The sequence below is a fragment of the Echiichthys vipera genome (assembly GCF_963691815.1).
Source record: "Echiichthys vipera genome assembly, chromosome: 8".
NCBI classification, from domain to species: Eukaryota; Metazoa; Chordata; class Actinopteri; order Perciformes; family Trachinidae; genus Echiichthys; species Echiichthys vipera.
The window spans coordinates 11,621,825-11,643,438 of record NC_139833.1 but is presented as its reverse complement, the minus strand read 5'-3'; the positions used below and the strand labels follow the sequence as shown (position 1 = coordinate 11,643,438).

General features: G+C 41.4%; 2 protein-coding genes across 3 annotated transcripts; one reads left to right on the top strand and one right to left on the bottom strand.

The window, feature by feature from the left end:
* Positions 1 to 310: 310 nt before the first annotated feature.
* Positions 311 to 11,166, top strand: cops7a (COP9 constitutive photomorphogenic homolog subunit 7A). 2 transcript variants are annotated; one of them, XM_083917695.1, is made up of 8 exons: positions 311 to 382; positions 4,586 to 4,708; positions 6,862 to 6,937; positions 7,635 to 7,723; positions 8,519 to 8,721; positions 8,824 to 8,929; positions 9,212 to 9,373; positions 10,661 to 11,166. In XM_083917695.1, the coding sequence occupies exons 2-8, from the start codon at positions 4,586 to 4,588 to the stop codon at positions 10,712 to 10,714; spliced, it is 813 nt and encodes a 270-aa protein (XP_083773821.1). In that variant the 5' UTR covers positions 311 to 382; the 3' UTR covers positions 10,715 to 11,166. The 2 variants fall into 2 exon arrangements, with proteins under 2 accessions (XP_083773821.1, XP_083773822.1); XM_083917696.1 differs by having other exon boundaries at positions 9,212 to 9,381.
* Positions 11,167 to 14,189: 3,023 nt separating this feature from the next.
* On the bottom strand, positions 14,190 to 21,114 carry pianp (PILR alpha associated neural protein; the record flags this gene model as incomplete). Its single annotated transcript, XM_083917801.1, has 5 exons — positions 14,190 to 14,211; positions 14,778 to 14,924; positions 20,043 to 20,121; positions 20,507 to 20,901; positions 21,104 to 21,114. 5 exons carry the CDS (start codon positions 21,112 to 21,114, stop codon positions 14,190 to 14,192), a joined length of 654 nt encoding a protein of 217 aa, XP_083773927.1.
* Between the last annotated feature and the right edge of the window lie 500 nt (positions 21,115 to 21,614).

Here is a 21,614-nt window from a genome sequence, read left to right as displayed (position 1 = left end):
TTGTTGAACCGTTAAATGTGAAGCATTAAAAGAGTATTTCACTAGAAAAGACAATAAAAACAGACCATGCAGAAGATGAAGGCTCTCTCTTTTTAATGGCTTTGTGACCCCCCTCAGATTTATCTTTGACCTCCAGTGCATGAACCTCTGCTGAACAACACATTGATCTCTGCTGCTCCAGCTGGTTTAAATCACATCACCGCTAGATGGCGCTTGTTCTCTCCGACACAGACGCTGATCGACAGCCACACTTGTCCCGCCCACTGCACTCTTCGCCGTCCAATCAGCGCTTACGTCGCTTTGTTGTCGTACGTGTGCTGCTGACGGCGGAACTGAACGATCGAAAGGGAGCTTTAACTGCTTTGAAACCAACACAACAAAGGTAAATATGAATGCACACAGCCTTATTTTAACACGGTTGAGGTAGCATTCACGGTCGTGTTTTAGCTCTCGGGTATTTACGCATGACAGCGGTGTGATTTAAACCCCTATAAAGGCTTAAAATGAACTGAGGCCTAACAAACGTCAACGGATAAGTGAAGCCTTAGCAACCGAGCTAGCATGACACACTGGGGTCGCAAAATAGCTAACACAGATGTAAATGAGACCTCTTAATTAAAAAACAAACTCACACCTGAAATTATATGCACGTTTTGTATGTTGAGCTATTAATCTGTCTTCTGCATTAATGTCTGTTGACAGATAAGGTCATTAGTGTTGATGTTAAACGGCTAATTTAGCTGTGCAGCTAACGTTAGCACAGGGGCTGAGTTTGTGCAGGTGAAGTATCTAAACACCACTTTAGGTTTTGGTTGAATTTTAATATGTATGTTATGTGAGCTCTTGACTATGGAGGACTAAACATGTCCTAAGTCTAAATACATAAATGTATGAATAAATACAGTAATCAATACATACAAAGTGCTTGGATTTTGAATAAAGTGCTTGAAACTGCTTGAAATGTTATGTTATATGGGATTGCATATATGATACAACACAGAAACGAAGATCTTAATATTTGAGAGACTGAAAACAGCATTTTCTGACATGTTTGCAAGAAGAATTAGTTGATGATTGACAGATTATAAAGTAAAAATGGTGATTATATTTCTATTAGTCGAGTTAGTTTTCCTTTTATTTGTCGTCCTTCTGTAGAAAGCTGTATTAAAACATGTTGATTGTTTATAGGACAGTAACATCTGATTTAATGTGATGAACAAGCACAATAATAAGTCCACTGAATACTAAGTATTGCATTGTACAAATATGTAGTTTACCACAGCTGTAAGATGCTGTAAAAGCACAAAAAAAATGTACCCAGAAGTGCTTGAAAAGTGCTTAAATTTGATTTTGGAAAAGATGTAGGAACCCGGAGTAACTAAACACCACTTATGGTTTGGGTTGAATTTTAATTTTTAACGCAAGATGAGCCCTTGACACAGTAAATCATGTTTAAAAGCCACTGTGATTCAACACTGCTGACCCAAGTCTTTTTCTATTACCATTTGACACTTGAAAGTCTCTAATCTATAATATTGGTGCTGAAAAATATGTACATTTGTATTTGTATTTACATTTGTGAAGTGAGTATGCTTCAAGCCAATCAACAGAGGGGTTTATCAACAACAGTTTTATTGATCATATAATTATGATTTAAATCATCTATAAAACTAAAACCACAAACATTTTTCTGATTATCTGAGAGATTGCTACTTTTAATATAATTTAAAATTTAATTTATCTGGGTTATAGGCTGTTGATTGGACTAAACAAGCAATTTGAACATGTCACCTCGGTGGGATGGGAATTGATAAGATTTATCAATAATATATAAGATATCGATACTGCTTATTGGTCCAAGTCTTTATCAATTACTTTATTGAGTCCTGATCAATTTTCTGTGTGCAAAAAACTAGACCTAGCGTCAACCCAACTGTTTTATTTTCTGAGTTTGAGCACATATTGTAGATTTAAATTAGATATTTATTTAGGTTTTAAGTTTTCTTAGTCAAAAAAAAATCCTGTCTGCGTGGCACTAATGTTATCGTAGTATGTCCAACTGCCGCCGCCGGCATTGATAAAAGGAACTGATAAGCTCATTGGCTGCACCATTTCATACACTGACAATATTCTAGATGTGTTGTGCTTGTGCTTAAAATCTACTCAAGCTAGTTTGACGTAATCTGTATTTTTTTGAAGGTTTGAGATCCTCACTAGAATTGTAATAGTGTTTTTTTGGTATGAACAATGTTTGGCTATACAGCATGAGTTTGTAATGATTGATCCATTACAGAATAGTCTTGAATTGCCAGACCTTATCTTCATGGCGCAGTGTAATTGGAGAAAAGTCTGGCTGGTCAAGTTACAATTAGGGTTCGGGCGGGGAAAAGTTCTTGCTTGTTTGTATTTCCTCAAACCAATCACTAGGTGCTTAGCTCCAGATGCAGCCACAGTGCCCCTGAAAAGTAGTTAGCAGAGATCGCCAAAGGGGAGGAGAATGCCAGCTAAAAAAAGAAGACAAATGGCGTGCTTTATCCCAACAGTCTACGCCCGATGACTCAGACTAGAATATTGGTTGTTAAGGGGTTAAATTAGGGTTCACTGTTTCTGGAACATTGTAGGTTAATTTGTCTGGCTGCAACACGTGCCTGCCCATCTCTCCATCTTGCCTGTGAGTGTGATCTTTTGACCTCTTTGACGGTGGTCCAGTGGGACAACATATGGAAGATGTGCATGTGCATCTAAATGTATCAGATCCATGATGAAACAGTATATCAGCATTGACTAGTCTTAGCTCAGCAGTCGGTATCCAGACTATGTTGCATTAATTTTAGGAAATAGCCTCTGGTAATAAAACCAGTCTGATGCAACTGCAATAATTCTATTATGAATCTGTAAGACTGAATTTCCTTTGTGTCCCAAGATGGATCACAAAATATCTTTTGCATTTACAAAATTTCGGGGGCAAAAATGTATTTAGTGCGTACAGCTTTGCAAGATAATCACCACCTTGTGTTAACATTAGTAAATAAAAAACATTGCTATTATCAGTGCATTTATGCATTTATTTATGTAACAGCATTGTTTGTGAGTGTGTGTTAGAGACGGAAATGGGAGTTAAATGAAAATAAAATGATGGCTTAATGTAGGATTAGGATAGTGGCCTAAACTTGTAGATGTATACATGTTTTTTTTCTGATATCTTGGGGCAGTTTTCACCCTTTAATGTTTTTTTTTTATAGTATTTTGAGATTTCTTTGGGCATTTTTGCCCTATACCCCCCTAATTTCCGCCACAGCATTAAGGTCAACAGGACAGGTCATAGTTCCTTAACTGACAAATATCAGAAAAACATCCTGCCTGAGCAAGTTTTTATATATTTGGGCAATTCTACTTCATTATGCTAATGCTTGTGGATTATAAAACCAGAGTCAAACCAAAGTACAGAAGCAGGGAATGGTCCTGTTGTTTTTGTTGTTTTTTCCGGGATTCATTTACTGGAGACTTAATATCTTCTCAAGACACAGCCAGATTCCTGTTACTACTTAGGTATGTACTCTGTTGTTGCCCCAAGTGCATTTGCATTGTGTCTCTATTCAGGGAATGTGTTGATGAATATACATGCCCTGCTTTGCATTCATTACACTAGTTCCCGTATTGGTACTTTCTAATGCATCCGCACTTCCACTATCTTAGTAGGCATAGCTCTCCAGGTAATTTGAGGGTTAAGTGCTTTGATCAAGAGCACTTGGTTGTTATACTTTAAATAAACAGAGAGTATGTTCATTCCATTTCTGTCCTTTCAACAAGCTACAAGTGGCTGGACTATTTTTTTGAGGGGCTTGACAAAGACACTTTCATCCTGTGGAGTCCTAGTGTTCATTCACGGAGCTTTGCGATTGTTCAGTATTTAAGGTAGATCGTGACATTGTGTAGAGCTGTTCGAATATGGCAAAAATCAGAATCACGATGATTTTGGTCAATATTGAGATAAGAGTATTTAACATAATTTGACCTTGGAATCATGCATTTAACTCTTTTTTTAAATGTCTTTTTAACAGTAGATTTTCTTGAACTTTAAATGTTATTCAACTGAAAAACATTTTTTAAAAAGCTTCAAAAATGAGATCATTAAATAACAATAACATTTACAAATAAATGAGACTAACATAAATAATGCTGCAGTGCACTTCCACAACCTACTGAAAACATATCTTCACATCTATCATGTTTTCAACAGGCGAGAGCATCTGTAGACTGCTGTAAAGGAAGGGGGTGCACTGGATTTATAACACAAGATAAAACGAGACCATTGGGAAACAGAATGTGACACAATAATCATTTTATCTTGTATATCTTGTTTTCATAATCGTTAGAAGTCAAAATCATAATTGAAAAATGGATTAATTGCCCAGCCTTACCAGGGTGTCTGTCCCTACATTTTTCAGATGTCAGAACCAAGGCGGTAACAGAGAGGTTATTTCTTTGATCTGTATCTGTGCTTATGAAATAACTCTGCTGTCCCTCTGGAATTACTTTGTCTAACCATGCTAACCTCTTCGTCTCCTGTGTCTCCCGGCATCAGATGGAGGTGGAGCAGCTCCTGTCTCTGTCAGGCTCAGCACTGGCCCAGGCTGTCAGCTCTCTGCTGGAGACCCCAGGCCTCTATGTCTTCTCTGACATCCTGGAGCTGCCTAATGTCAGAGAGGTAAACACGCACTCACACGTCATCTTCCTCACCCTTTAAGTCTATTGGGACCTTTTCAGACCCGGCATGAAATCTTAATCATAGCTAGACAGTTAATCTCACAGGTGTTAATGTATCCAAGACACGTGGAGCATCTGATCAAACAAACCACATTCACAGGAGTCAGTGATGCATATGAGCACATTTTTAGGCAAGTGTGTTTCCTCATCACTTTGGATCACATATATCACCTTTGCATGTGGAAATGTGTATTGTATATATTTGTGCACCAATGATGCACAAATGATGTAATCAGTCAGGACTCACCTCCCAATCAACACATCTATTCATAGAGTTCCTTGGTTTGATGCTGTCAAAAAGTACATTACCAACATGTAACATATGTTCAGTGTAGGGCTTGTTATGCAAAAAATGATTCGCAACTCTTTTCAAACATAATGGTTTTACTTATTACAATTTTAATTTGTTACACTTCTATCTATTACTTTTCCATTACACTCCAAACACTATCAAATTGGTAATTGTGTCCTTTCTCTTTAAAATTCTGACTGCGTGCCTCTGAATGTGAAAGTAATAGATGGTAATCGGAACTAAGGTTTTAAACTAGCAATTATGAAAACTGAATGAATGCAGGAATTTGATAGTTGTTCAATTTTAAAACAAAAGTAATGTTGCGTCAATATATATATTTATATATATATATATATATATATTTGGGAGGGGGTTACTAATACTATTGCTGAAATGTTACAAGTAATTTACGACACTACGCGTTGCTGGTAGAAGTAATATTATTTCTGTAATGTGTTACTAGTAAATGCCGAATGAGGCATACAGTATGTGGTATGTTAAACCTGCATGAGAATATGCAGTTAACACCCTATCAGAAATGAATTGCTGCTGTTACAGTAAAGTAAGATGGTGCTGCACCATTGTTCCACTCTTTAAGGAATGCGCTGGAAAGGATGGAGACAAGGCAACACCAAAGGAGTATTTGTGTCCCCTTCATATGCACTGAACAGTCAGATTGCTTTTGTTTTTATTTTCTGAAGGACAGCAGCACCAAGATTTTATGCAGGCAATATTGAAGACAATTCAGCACTGCTAAGTGCATACAGATGACATTGCTTTAAAACAAACCTTTATCTCTTGATTTCCCTCTGTGGTTTTCTGCTTCGGTCTGCTTTTTTATATATATATATATATATATATATATATATATAATCAAAGCTGTAAAAAAAGCAGATCTACAATCAGATTTTTTAACCCAAAGCTGCACAGTTGAAACATCAGGAAAGAAAATGAACTCTGTGTTGGTATGTGTTCACTGACTATTTCTGTACTGTGTGCAGGTTGTTAATTTGAAAAAGAAATATATTCTATTTTGTGTGCCAAGCACTCTTTATGCCTCCCCGCTAGTGACAACCGTGACCGCAGGCATTATGTTTTTGGTCCTTCTGTCTGTCTGTCCCATTCTTGTGACCGCGTTATCTCAGGAACCCCTGAAGGGATTTTTTTCAAATTTGGCCCAAATGTCCACTTGGACTGAAGGATGAACTGATTAGACTTTGGAGGTCAAAGGTCAAGGTCACTTTGACTTCACAAAACACATTATACATTGGCTATGTACAAAATTTTACATAAATGTCTCAATAGCATAAAATTATGAAGTGATGGCATTTTGTTTAGAAGGTCAAAGGTCAACTCCACTGGTTGGTGGAGGCATACGATCTGAAACCTGATCAAAAAGGAGCTTTGTGGGCGCCCAGTAGCTCAGCTGGTGGAGCGAGTGCCCCTTATACTGGGGCTGAGTCCTCACTGCAGCAGCCCGGGTTCAACTCCGACCCACAGCCCTTTGTTGGATGTCATCCCCTCTCTCTCCCACATTTCCTTAAACCTTCAGCTGTGGAGGCATAAACACCCCCAAAACAATCTTAAAAAGAAAAGAAAGCATCTGTGGAGATGGATTTTAACGCCTGGTGTGATTGTAACCTTTCTCAGATTAATCCAATTATGTCTGAAGTAGTCAGGTATCATGTTGTCCTCTCTCTTACTCTCATTGAGTCTCAGTAAGACCTCTATGTAGAGAGTCTCATTAGTTCTGTTTTCTGCCAAATCATTTTTTTCCCCCTCATCTTCCCTGTACACCACAGATGGAGAATGGCCCTCATGCACCAATGTACCAGCTCCTCAACCTCTTTGCCTATGGAACCTACTGCGACTACAAAGGTATTGCAGCGGCAGCACAGTGTAAATAAGTAATATGGTGTCCCTGCAAATCTTTTATTGTGAGCTGTAATTCCTTGCTGCAAGGCAGGTACATTGACATATGCTTCTAACACCTTCACCTGAGACACTGCAGGCAAGTTATTCACAGACAAAATTACTTGAGTGCTTTTATTTGTTTCGGGTAACTTTTCTTTCAGAGTTCTGATTGGCTGATGATTTTCTGTGATGCAGCAGTTGCTGGCACAAATGGACAATAAACTACTCTTTTGTGACTTAATTTGCCGTCTGTGTAATGCATCAGGAAGCCTCAACAAGAAGTGGAATGTTAATTATGTCTAATTTTATGCTGAACATCAACCAATAGCCTGGAAAAAGAATGTAGCCTACTTTATTGTTCCCTTCCCTTTCGAGTCACGCAGACAGGCACATTTACTTTTAGAGCTGTGTAGTTGAGCCCTTAGAGGAGCTGTCAGATCTGCTGTCTCGCAGGGTGTGAGTCCTGTCACCAGGGGAGCATGGCAGCAGGAGACACAAACCGACTTCCTCCCCACTCTGTTCTCTGTCTCACCTGCGTGTCCCTGTGTAACGTTACACTTCAAAATAATAAGTAGTACCTCGATTATGTGTGACTGTTTGACCCTCAGCAAAGTGACACTTACACACTTTTTTTATTTCATGCTCTTGTCTGCCGCTGTAGAGAGAGCAGCCTCTCTTCCAGAGTTGACCCCCGCACAGAGAAACAAACTCCGCCATCTGTCCATCATCAGCCTGGCATCCAACCTTAAGGTACTGGTTCATTCTTTTCTCTTTGCAGTTTTCAAAAAGAACTGGTTATTAACTTTGTGATGATGTATTTGTCTCCTAAAAATATATTGTAATTATTATAATTTATTATCAATATCATTTTTGGAGCCACCATAATGCTGTAGGCTTCTTAAAGCAATATATTAATGATAATTCTGGTTTTGATTATGACAAGTTTTTCAGAAAGTTCATGTGAGGTTAGCTGCCATTTTAACCTTGTGGCTGTTTTTATATTGGCTAGATCAGAAATGCAGAAACACAGAAGCCTTTCAGTCTCAAGAAAGAGTTATCAGCACAGCCGCCATGTCATTTTAGACTTCTTACCTCCCTCCAAGTGCATGATAAAGTATTTAATGTTCTTTTATTAAGGCATCTCTCATTCGCACCGTTACTGCTCTCCTTATGCCCTTTTCTTTCTCTTCGCCTGATAAATAATTGATTCATTATTCTCACCTGCTCTGTCTGTTTTCCTTTTTTTATTTAACTTAAACTCATTTTCTACTACCATTGCTCTTTTCACTTCTGTCCTGATATTCTCCTTAATATGTCACTGCTTTCCCTGCATGTAGGCTTGAACTCTCTAATTGCCCAGTGGAGGGTTGTTAAATTCAAAACTCTCCTCTTGTCTTCCTCTGGCAGTGACATTTAGACAAATAGGCAATTTCACTGTTTTTCTATCAAACTGTTAAAGTGGAATCAAATTATCTGCCTGTATATCTTGGTTAAAAAAAGAAGAGAATGCGTAATGTCTCTTCATAACTTTTTTTTCCCCTTCAGTGCCTGCCGTATTCACTGCTCCTGCAGCAGCTCGAGCTGAAGAATGTGCGGGAGCTGGAGGACCTGCTGATCGACGCTGTGTACTGTGACATCATCCAGGGCAAACTGGACCAGCGGAACCAGCAGGTGGAGGTAGACTGCAGCGTGGGTCGTGACCTCGGCCCCAACGAGCTACCAAACATAGTCAGCACGCTGCAGGAGTGGTCAGTATCACCGCTATGTGTCTGTGCCCAAATTATTTATGTCTCAATTATCAGTTTTTTTCTAATCTACAATCGGCTTTCTATCTCCCTCCTCTCTGTCAGGTGCACAGGATGTGAGGCGGTGCTATGCGGTATTGAGGAGCAAGTCACAAGGGCAAACCAATACAGAGAGAGCCAGTTAAAAGTCAAAGTGCAAGTGGAAACAGAGGTTAGTCTCTCATCTCTTTAGCCTACAGCTGCTTCACTCTTTCCCTCCAGAAAATCCAGTAAATGTGACTCTTGAGCATCTCTTTTTCTGTGCTCCCAGCTACTTGTGGTCTTTTAGTTTCCCCCTGACTGCATATTTCCTTTTTCTGCATCTTGTTTGAGGGCAAACTCATACAGCAGTGCCATACCTCTAACTTTATAGTACAAACATGATGCTGTATAAGTTCATATTGTTTTATGAAAGACTTGAATTCATTTTAATCCGTCTTTACCTTTCCCTCAGGTCTCAAACCTACAGAAAACGTTAAAGGCCAGCGCCGCCTCTCCGTCGTCAGGCCCTGCCCCCGCCGGAGCCGCCTCAAATCAGGACGCAGACCAGCCTGCAGAGCCACGAGACCCCGCCTCCTCTCAGGAACCGCGACAACCAGGCAAAAAAAGCTCAAAGGTGAAAGGGTGAGTACTGTGACATCACCTTTTTGCAGCCAAATACTATCTGCATGAATAAAGCTCTCTGGATGTTATGGCTTTTTATACAAAAGGAACCCAGAAGAGTTTGCATAGAAATTGCATTCATAAAGCATGGCCAAACATTTCATAAATTTAATGCATAAAAAATGTTTGGCCATGTAGAATAATTTCCTGAGATTATGTTTTATTCAGCTGTTATATCAAGCTGAGGGTTTCAGCAAGAAATGCTATTTACCTCTGCAAGTCACAAAATTGGAACAAAAAGGCTGCTTGTGGAGGTTTTTTCCATTAAGTTTCTTTTATTGCGGCTTCTCCTTGTGTTCTATAAAGCACTTTGTTATTGTGGTTTTTGAAAGGTGCTTTATAAACACGAAGTCACCTGGTTACAAACAGAGCACTATAGAGACTACACTAAATTAAAGCCATTAGCCCAGTGTTTGTGTAGAGAGAAAAGTTAATTCAACACAGAACCGCTATGTTTCAGTTTTTTTCAATAAACATTAAAAAGCCAGGTGCCATGTAAATGGTTTGTCTGCGTGTGAGCATGTGTCTGCATGAAGTAGCTCTATTATCACATGCACATCAGTGTTTTGCAGCAGTATTCTTACCCTGCTATCAGGGACTCGCTTCCTGTTCTGCTTCTATCCGGCCCAATTACCAATGGCTAATTTCACATCTGTCCTTGATTGTGAAATGTCACTGGATATACGAATGCCCCCACATGCTCTCCTTTGGAACGCACCGTTCCCCCCCTCCAGTGATCAGACGAGATGCTTTGCTCGACTGCTGTTTATGTTGTCGCTGCCAAACAGAAAGCAGTGATTATTTTCTGGCTGCCTGTCATATTTTGATGAAGCATCAAGCTCTATAATTTTCCTCACTCAGCGCTGCATTTCATTCAAATGAAGATTCACTAAATGTTTTGAAATCCAAATTAATGATAGCATAACCTCAATCCTCGGAATTAAAAATGCGTTTTGACACCATTTTTTTTATAAAGCTATTTAAAGGATGGGACTGTTAGTGTAGCGGTTATTATTAGAAAAAATTATTTTTAATTTGCAGAAGAGGAAAATCCACCGAGATCCATTTCAATGGAAAAATACTAATACTGACATTAGATATTTTAACACCATGGTTGCATCAGTAATATGCGGGTTTAGAGCTGCAAGTGGAAAGAAAACATGTAAATCATTACATTGTTTTCATAATTCCCTCCAAAAATACCAATGCAGTGTTTCTTACTGGGTGTTTTTCCACTCAGGCTGCGTGGCAGTGGGAAGATCTGGTCCAAGTCCAACTGAAGACAAGAGACTGACATTTGGAGACGGAGGCACTGATGGACACTCTCACTGATTAGCGGACACATGAACATGTTGACGGACAAACGGATGTTCACGGACAACCTCGTCACACACACTCGTCACCAGGAAGTTTCGCAGGAACTTTTCTTTTCACCAAACCTTGACGGGTTCAGAAACAAACACACACACACACACCGGCTGATGGAAAAATGACAGGTGTGACACTCGCACGTCACTTGTAACACACAAAAAGATAATGTCTGCAGCAGGAGTCAGTTGCCTCTGACCAGAAACAGGATCAGTGTATTTGACGCGTATGTGTGTATCTCTATTGGTTTAAAAATGTTCTTTTGGTTTAGATTTCATTCTATGTTGCTTTGCATTATTTTTTTCTCTTTGCTGAGTTGAGACATGTATAAAATCAGAATATAAATTGTCAGGAAATAAAACGAAGCCCTGTACTTACCCTGACTGTCTTATTAATGTCACTGTCACTACTTTTATTAAATGCACTTCAAAGCGCATCTCTGGAGGGTGCACAGCTAAATGTTAACTCGCAGAAGGGGGCTACCCGTTAGGAGGTCAAGCCATTAATTAGGGCATGTCCCTAAAGAGACTAATGTATTATAGAGCTGAGGCTTCCCCTTGTGCACAACCAGCATGGCTACACACATCCACACACACACACACACACCAAGCGCATTCATATTTCATATGCGTATGTTTTGCCCAGAGCTTCTATTTCAATGTCAAAATTGCCTGCTGAAATTGCTGCCACCCTCCCGTGTACCTCCATCACACAGTCAGAATTACCCTAATCACATCCGCGCTGTTCTTCTCCTTTTGATTCTGTTTTCTCTTCATCCCACATGACATTAATTATGGCAATTATCTGACCTTCAGCGAGAGAGTAATAGACAAAACAATGATCCCGCTTTATTCAAACCTGCATATTTCTCTACCCCTTTCCGATATCTTCCCACCTCTATTAATAGTGGTGTTAATTTCAGTCAGTGTGTTTCAGCGTCATTGGTTCACAGTTTTTGATTTTTTTCACCAGATTGGAAATGAGATTTCTAACAGCTGTTCTACCCCAGTGTTTGTCACAGAAAGAGGGTTAGCTGGCGTTCGTGAAATGTGGCGAGAAAGTGGCAGGTGTGTGTGTGTGTGTGTGTGTGTGTGTGTGTGTGTGTGTGTGTGTGTGTGTGTGTGTGTGTGTGTGTGTGTGTGTGTGTGTGTGTGTGTGTGTGTGTGTGTGTGTGTGTGTGTGTGTGTGTGTGTGTGTGTGTGTGTGTGTGTGTGTGTGTGTGTGTGTGTGTGTGTGTGTGTGTGTGTGTGTGTGTGATTATAGGTGTGAGCGATGACTCTGCATACGCAACTTCACACTTAACTGCTGCATTAGTGTTTGTTGTTTGTCCGCTGCGGTTACAGATTGCTGCAGCGCCTGCTGGTATGCGTCTCATAACTACATGCGGCCATTAAAACTTCTGAGTGGAACAAAGCCAATCAATTAGTTTGATTGATCAGTAAAATGCCCAGAGGAGACAGAAACTGACTGGTGGAGAATCTCAATACACCCGAGATGCGCTTCTCCTCTGGCACCTGCCTTGATTTTATTGACATTTGTCTGAAAAACTATGTAGAGGAAACTCTTACTTAGCATCCTGTTAATCTTTCTGAAGCGTGAGGAATCTTTATGAGGTGAGAAGATAAGGAAAAGCTTCAGACGCCCCCTTTTCAGCTGCTCCTCACTGGTAAAAACATGATTGGCACATGCAGGACTTTTTTAATGCCAAGCTCACGGTTCAAAATCAATGCCAGCCGTGGACTAAATATTCACTTCAGGGAGAAAAAAAATTAGGATACAGCGATAGCTATTAAAATGCACCGTGTAAGCTTTGTCCTTCCCATAAAGCATCGCAATTCTCACAGCTCCCAGGGGAATTTGTTCACCATGCATATAAATAAACAGATAGACACAAAGCTAAAATGCCAGTGTTGAGTCTTTATTGAACTTCCATGGTACAGAAAGACCACATTTCTATAGGAATGCTACTCAAAATCACAAGACTGGATATCTGGAGGATTGCACGAGCCACACATGATGCCACCAGCACTATGATTGTAGTGTGTAAATGGGGGTTCATGTCTCAAAGCTGCTTAGAAAAAGTTGCCAAACACAAACGGACATTTGGCTTTGAAAGTTTTTATTAGACATCACTCACTGATAGATAAAATAGACATTTATAAATAATAGATTTGAAGCTACTCTCACTGGTTTTCTTACTGTATACATGCAGATTCATCAGCGAGACAAATGATGCTCCTTGTACTACCTTCTTTTGGTGCATCCAAGACAGTTGATATACAGTGACTTGAAACATGGTATGAAGGGAAATTATGGTGTTTTGTTTACCAGATTGGAATACTTGGCCGTCAGGTGGGGGGAAAATCCCTGTGGTTGAAACATCGGTCCTTTGATCATGTGTACAGTTCACAAACAATAATTTCCATGATGACATAAATCTGTCTTTGTTGTGCACCATCCAAAACCTTTGGGAATCCTTGATTTTCAACAGGAATGCTTCTTCTATCCAATCCTGCTCTGAATATTTTATCTCCACCGTTGGAAGTGCTCTATGCTTAACACATCTCTAGCACAGTCCAGCAGGAACAGAGGGTGCTCACAAAGGCTCGACAAAGAGGTGAATGTCAGCCAGATAAGAAAAACAAATCAGGAGGAAAAACTGAAATAAAACCGACTCCTCTACACACTGCAGAGGCAAAAAGCCACACTATTTGCATTTCAGGCGCCCAAAGCAGGGAATAAACAGCAGTTTTTGGAGCGTGACATGTTAAACACATTGCCTGTTGGCTACAGCCCTGCCAAACAGCTTTGTGAAATACCCCGCTCAGTGTTTGGAGATGCTGAAGCTTTTTTTTTTTTTACTTTTTATGAACCAGATACAAGCCGGCTGAATTGAACTGAAATTGATCATCATTTCATGAAAGAATAGTCTGCTGGATTAGAATGAATACTGAGCTGCTTCACATATGCAGCTGAGTCACTGGAAACAGCTGTGGAAGCACAGGTAGGGCATTTCAGGGGTAATGGGATGTTGCAGGTCTGTTAAACTGCTTGTTTGTGAATTAGTCATGGCGGGTCGAAGCGCAGAGCGGTTGGTTGGTTTGGAAGAGCTCAGGGCAATACAGGGGATAAAAAACAGAGCATGTTACAGTGATGCAGAGCCACATGAGAGAAATTTATACCAAGCACAGAGGAAAGGAGGGAGCAGCAGGGACATGTGTCTGGGATTTTTAGACTGTAGGGAAGTAGAGGTGTTTTGTGATTGCTGTATACTTGGGACCCCTGGATTAATTTCACAGTTTCAGAGAAAATAAAACGGCACTGCGGGCGCACCCTCCGGTCGTGTTGATGTTCCTCCTCAGGCCCCGTAGAAATGTTTACCATATGGAAAAACAGTCACCTCAGATGTTCACAACTGGGATCCTGACACAGCCAGAGACACAGAGAAGAAGAGTGAGAGGGGAAGAAAGAAAGAAACAAAGAAAGGGGGGTGGGAAGCTTTGGGAGAAGAGGAAAATTGGAGCAGGGAGGCCTGAAGCTGGAAAAGTGGTGTACACGCAAACGGAAAGCTGCATCACAGGGGACTGGGAGGGCGGCAGGGGAAAGAAACGGAAGAGCAGGAGGAAGGTGGAGGAAAAAAGCTGATGGGGGGGGGGGGAGTAAGAGGGAGCACTATAATTATCTTGATTGAGATTAACTTTAAATACCCTCGAATAAAAGCATAATTTCATGGACGGAGGCTTTGCCCGCTATGACTCATCTGGGAAGGTAGTCTAAAACACTGACACATCAGCACCAACTCTCCAGGCCTGAATACTCCTCAGAGAGTAGCACTACTGCCCGTTTGTACTCCATCTACATCCTTATAATGCAATAAGGCTTCTTTACACACTTGTACACAGTAACTCATACATGCACATCAGACTCATAGACTGAGATGCATTCACACACACTTGAGACTGTGCAGAGCTGGTGAGGCGACTCATTACCTCTCCCTGTCGGTGAAGGAGGAGGAGGTGCTGTGCAACGTCTGCCGGCTGTCCTCAGAAGCGAGGGAACGAGGGAGAGCCAGGGAGAGCGGGGGGGCCACACCACGGGAAAGAGGGGGTGGATGCTGGGAACAGCTGCGATCGTAACTAGGAGAGAAGGATAGTGACAGATAGATAGAGAGAGAGAGAGGAGATAGAAAGAGGCAAGAAATTGGGGGAGACGCATGGCCAAGGGATAGAGGGTGAAGAAGAGGAGGGTGCGGTGGGGGGGCGGGGGGTTGCAATAAGAAAGAGAAAGATGCAGACAGAAGGATGGGAAAAGATGGTAAGGGATGGAAAGATTAAGGAAAAAAGAGACCAAGATCAAGAGGGACAGGAATAGAAACAGAGATGAAAGGACTCAAAGAAAGTTGGTGTTTGAGAGAGACAGATAACAGTAAAAGGTTAGAGAGAGAAAACGAGAGAGTAGGAAATTATAGAGGGGTGAAATTAAGGGAGAGGGACATCGACACAGATAAGGAGAAACAGCAGAATGAAGAGAAAAGACAGGGGGGTGGCAGAGAGACAAATTCAGAGCGCATCAAGAACAGCCGAGCCATTTAGCATCACCGAACACATTACTCTGCCACTGTGAGAGAGAATTAGTGCACTCATCGGACTCATTAAAACGCTGTCAGAGGGGAGAGGGAGGCAGAGCGAGAAATGGGGGAAGGAGAAAGGCACTGTGGGAGGGAGGAAGTCAGAAGGGGTAAGGTGGGATGGAATCAACAAGGCGAGGAAACGGACGGAGGGGTAACGCATCACAGAGGTGAGGAGGGTAATTAAGACACAGTGGAGAGTCGTCGGTTCGGGCTCTTAAGAATACTTAGATGCACAACAAAGCTGTTCTTGCAGCAATAAAATCCATCCTGAACCCTCATCTTCCGTCAGCAACACCTGTCCTCTTCTCACACGTATATACAACATACACAAACAACGGCACACTTGATAACATTAGCCAGACTGACGATTTTAGGGCTGGGAAAATCACTGAGCACATATGCCGCTCTTCTATAATCATAATGAACTGGACGGTGGCCAATTTCCACTATAGGCTATCATTTCAGTCCATCTGTACCCCCCTCTCTCACTCATGCCGCGGCACTCTTTCCATCTAGCACATGGCGTTATTTACACATTTATGACACTGAAGCACGAGCCAGTCTATAGAGAGGGGGCTGCTACCATGTCTCGAGCCTTCAATCCCTACAATTCTCACTTTTGTATGGCACTTTTAGATCCACCAGCAGTGTGGATTTTCCTCCACAGGCGGGGGCCGACGGAGTGAGTTATCGAAACAACAGCGAAGGCCAGTCTCAGGAACAGAGAGAAAAGGGGGTTTATCGTGTATCAGCTCAAGCTGGAGGATTATCTGTGGATCAGTAGTCGGACTGGCGGTGCTGGCGAGGGAGATAAGAGGAGTACCAGCTGTGCAAAGACAGGGAGCGTTAGAGTAAGGCAATGAAGAAGTAAGCGAAGAATCTGAAGGAAGAAGGGGAACACAGGTATTCAGAGCAAGGGGAAAAAAATCCCTGGGAGGCCAAGGGAAAAAGGCCCATGTGGAAGGAAAATATACTGTAGGAGTGTGGGAGCAAAACTGAGATTAAGGGTAAGAAAAAGAGATATGAAGGAGAACAAATTAAACAGATCCAGGCAATGAAATGAAAATTTATGGTACAATAGAACAATGAAATGTGGGTAAGATGAGCAGATAAGAGAATTACAGTAAGGAAGGGGAGAGGAAAAGAAAGGAGGCTGACCAAAAAAAAGAAAATAAGAGCGTGAGATTCAGGAAGAGAAGGAAAGAGGAGTCCCAGGAGTCAGATAAACTAGGTGTTATTGGTTTGATACGCAGCGTACAAGTGCTCCACTACATCACACAGATGACTCCCCGTTTCCAGCTAATGGCCATGTGTACACTTCCCTACGACCCCTGAAAACCGAACATACAGAACCCTTACCACGTGTTAACATGCTCCGAGAGGTTTAATGGCCAGTGGACTATTAAAGCACACTGACACCAGTAAAGCCATGTTATCGCTCAAGTCTGAAGAAAACAGATATATTTTTGCTCCCAGTTCCATCCTAATGGTTATAGTAAATGTTAATCATTGCAGCCCTAATGGCACTAAATGACACATCTGTGCCAACTGTGACTTTCAGGAACACAAGTGTTGTTCATATGGTCATTAGAAAGCAATTACTAAACTCTCACTTAAGGGAGCAATATGTGGACACAATGGTGACATCAAGACCCACACATCTGGCCGCATCATAAATCCCTACATGCGTGGCACAATCCATAACTATAACTGTAATTCATCTTGACCCATCAGTGGGTCAAATTCTCCAATTTTTTAAACGATTTACTCTTTCAGCCCCATTTTTCAAAACACAGTATACTCCAGTCTCCTATAAACACCTATGCATAGCCCTAACTGAGCTCCGAATCCGTTGTTCCCAACATATTTTCAGTGAATAAAGTTCTCCGTCACTACGATGGATTTGTGTCAGTTGAAAAAACTTGACTTTATTGTCAGAACAAGTCTGACATTTGTTCTGCATCACTCAGCTCCATATACAGCGTCACAAAAAAGACAGAAGAAATGAGAAAAGACAAACATTAAGACAGAACCCCCGCCCCCCAAAAAAACATACATTCAACATAACATTACAATATCATAAGACAACATTTGATCTGGGATTAAGTGTAATATTTAAATGGAGATCAGTGTAGATAAGAATACGATTGTCATGTTATAACCTTGTTATGTCAGTAGGTGACGGTAATTATTTGGGAAGTCCCTTTGGACTGGAACTGGTCGTGGATGCTTTAGGGTTTTAGTGGGTAACGTTACGGGTGCCGTTGTGGCTCAGAAAGCAAAAGTAAAATTACCTTGAAAAGGTCTATAAAACAAAACAACATAAAACAGACACTGAAATGTTGTGCAACTGTGTAATGTTGCAGTTTGTTAAATTATATTAAAATGAAATGTGATGTTAAATCTGCTGTCTAACCGGAGTCGTCTTTTTTTTAAGTGGAATTCCATTGCTAAGCAACAGTCTTGGTCCTTGTTAACTTCCTGTCAGCTGATGTCATTCACATTCACTGCAACAGGAAATAAACTTGGACACATTCCAACTTGAAAAAGGTCTTTTCACTGGGTTGTTGCCAGAACAAGCAACGTTGTGGCAACAACGCAACCCTGCTGACCCTTCTTGAAAAAAGGACGCCATCTTGTTTACCATGCTTTAGGAGTGTGACCACCATTCATATCTATAGAAAGTCAGTTCATATATACATATATATATATATATATATATGTATATATAGGCATGTTATTACCATTAATACAATGACTGACTATTCATTCTATACAGTATGTTTTGATGTTTTTATTGGAGCACACAATATTTTACTTTTTGCACAAAGTTGTTCATTGAGCTAGCCTCTCAGAGTGCACCAGATTGATGCATTTTACTGAAAAAACAAAACAAAATCCCCATCACAGTCTCACTAAATCCTGAGGGGTCACACTGTCTATATAAACGGACATTTGTGTAGAATTTCTGTTGATAATAGCCAGGGCTGAGCAATGTGTGTAGAATGAGTTATAAGGGCCAAACATGGGTCATCATGAGCGAACTAATGAGAGATAAACAATGCAATATTTGTGTATTTGTATATATATTTTGAAGTGTTTGTTTATTCGTTTGATAAATGTAGAAATTCAGTAGATTCTAACCAGGAAAAATACATTAGTAAAATTGATCTAACTTTATGCTCTTAAAATACACCAGACAGTGTTTACACGCCTAATGTAACTAGACAGGGAATATGAAAAAAGTGTCCTGATTTTCTTTTTCTACCGAGAAGATTTTAGCTTTAATCCCTGTATTTTACCGCTTAAAACTAAGCTATGTCTACCTACTGAACTCCTCCTCAGTGTTTGGATGTGTCTTCAGATTATAACCAAGTCAACACAAGGGGGATTAGTCACTCTAGGATTGGTTTTGTACTAAAGAAGTACAATTATCAAGCAAATAACATGCTAATCTATGATTAGTAGTGGTAAAACGATACATCAATCTGTATCCATAAATCAATTCAGTGATCAATGATCAATCCAATATTCATTCATTCATCTTCAACCGCTTCTCGGGGTCGCGGGGGGCTGGAGCCGATCCCAGCTTACATCGGGCGTGAGGCGGGGTACACCCTGGACAGGACGCCAGTCTATCATAGGGCACATAGAGCCGTACAGAGACAGACAACCATTCACACCTAAGGGCAATTTTAGAGTCATCAAATAACCTAACACGTGCATGTCTTTGGATGGTGGGAGGAAACTGGAGTACCCGGAGAAAACCCACGCAAACACGGGGAGAACATGCAAACTCCACACAGAAAGGCCCCCAGTCGGGATGCGAACCTGGAACCTTCTCACTGTGAGAATGGTTTGTTCTTCATTTTAATGTCTGCATGAGTAAAGTAATACAATTATCAAATCGTATGAGTTGTTTTGTGTTTTTATATAAAAATGTAACTGACTGTGTTACACTGGCTATGACAACGTCTCATATCGATCTCAGGCCCCAGAATTTAATCAGATCAATATTGTATCGTGGTAGACTGTGATATCAGCAGATATCGTATTGTTGTCCAAAGAATCAATATTGTATAGTTATGAAATGACACCCCAATGATTAGACTAAAGTCTGAACAAAGAATCCCAATTTTTGTGCATTGATTTACCTATTAATCATAACTTCTGTTATGATTATGATTAAGTAAATCTACAATTAACCTCAACACTTCCCTTATTTAACTGACGCACATGCTATTCTAAAAAAGACTACTTTCTCAGAGCAAATGTAATCCAGAGGGTCTACAAAATGCTTTCAGACAAAGCACCTCACTTAACCTCAAACTCTCAGTCTTAAAGAGTTCAATTATAAATCCAAAATGACATCATATTAAGGGAGGCATCTCGTAATGGAGCTCACACGGGTCTGCACCTCGATGTGTGATAAATTGTCCTATCCATAACTTTTACCATCAAAAAACCTTTGAATCAGGAGAACCAGTACTGCCCTCCTTCTGTGGGACAGATGTTCAGCTCATACAGGAAAAGTTTGCTCATAATTCACTCTTGAGCAATACTTGCTTTATGTTTACGTGGCCATACACACAATATTTTGGAGGAGAGAGTTTTAGGTTCCTACCAGAGTTTGGCTGTAATGATGACTGCCGTCAGGATGAGCAGCGAGGAGATGGTCACGGTGACGTAGAACTGAGGGTCCACTGTAACACACACAATTGCAATTACTAATCTTGCACCATGACCAAGTATAATTGTATCCAGAACAAAAGAAGAAATCAATGAAGCCAGCTGAAACATGAAATTGGATGTGGGAGACGCTGGCCTCAAACTATAACACCAATCCGATGACGTCTTCACTGTATCTTGCATTTTGACAGCGGCCAATTCCTCCCTGAGAGTGATGAGAACTTTATTAGGCATTCCCCGCCACATCACAGACGGCTGCACACAGCAGCCTTCACCCTGGTTGACAGATAATTCCCTGGAGGACTTGTGGTGTGTGTGTGCGTGTTCACGTGGACTGCGGCTCGCGGCTCATGGCCACCTTTATTTAGAAATCCTTCATGTGCATTTCCTGAAGCCCACCTTCCTCAGGCTCCGTCTCTTCCGCCTCCGTCCCTCCATCCTCCACTCCCTCCTTAGACCCCAGCGGTGCCTCTTCTCGGGGCTGCGCGCTTGCAGGCCAATCTGACTTGGCGGTGCTGGCTTCCTGCTGGTTTCCATACTGGTGCAGGGGGTCAGTTTCCTGGCTGGAAAGGAAGTGGTAGGTCTCATCCTCCAGAGGCTGAGTGGGACCCCAGACCACTGCCCACAAAGGGGTGGGTGTGACCTGGGCTGTAACGGACAGCTGGACAGACAGAGTGTCAACCTGCTCCTCGCTGTCGTCACGGTTACAGGTGGAGAGCTGTGTCACCAGAGCAACCAGGAGAAGGGAGACGAGGCAGCGGAGGGCAGTCAGTCGTGCGACAGGAGAGATGGAGCTGGAAGAGAAGGAGGAGGAGAAAGAATGAGAGGTGATGGAGTGACAGAGAAGTTCTCTGAGAAAATGTATTGTCCACAGGCGTCCTGCACGACCTCATCAGCTCAGAAATTGATTCTTATGCCGGCCATCACTCAGACTGGAATTTTATGCATCTGCACCTCCATACATCCCCCCTTCCCCTCAGTTACTATCCATCTTACCATCTCTCCATCGCTTCGCTCTGTTCACTGAGACTCCGCTCCTCCGATCATCTCTCTCTGTAAGATAGGACAGGAGGGCAAGAGAGGGATAGAGAGGGAGAGAAAGGGGGAGGGTCCAGCTTTTTTTTCTTCTTTTATGTTGCCAGATAAAAAGCATGTAAACATAGGCACCAGCAAGAGAACTGGCAGAAAGCCAACTGTCATCTTTTAAAAACAGACTCCCCTGGGCTTTTAAATTTAACACTCAATTATGCGCCACATGTTTATACAGAATCCACATCTGCATCCAAAAACACCCAGAAGTACAGTCACGGACTGTTCTGCTCTCTCACACACATTTACAGTGCACACACCTGAGCACAGCACATTAATCATCATTAGAAGCGTCATGCATGGAGCAAATACTCTATATAGCACTTTAAGCGGAGAGAGGTAACTTCAGATCCACAACTGCTGCCTAAATGCCACAGAAAATGTCACTTTGAGACACACCAGCACACCGGGAGACGGA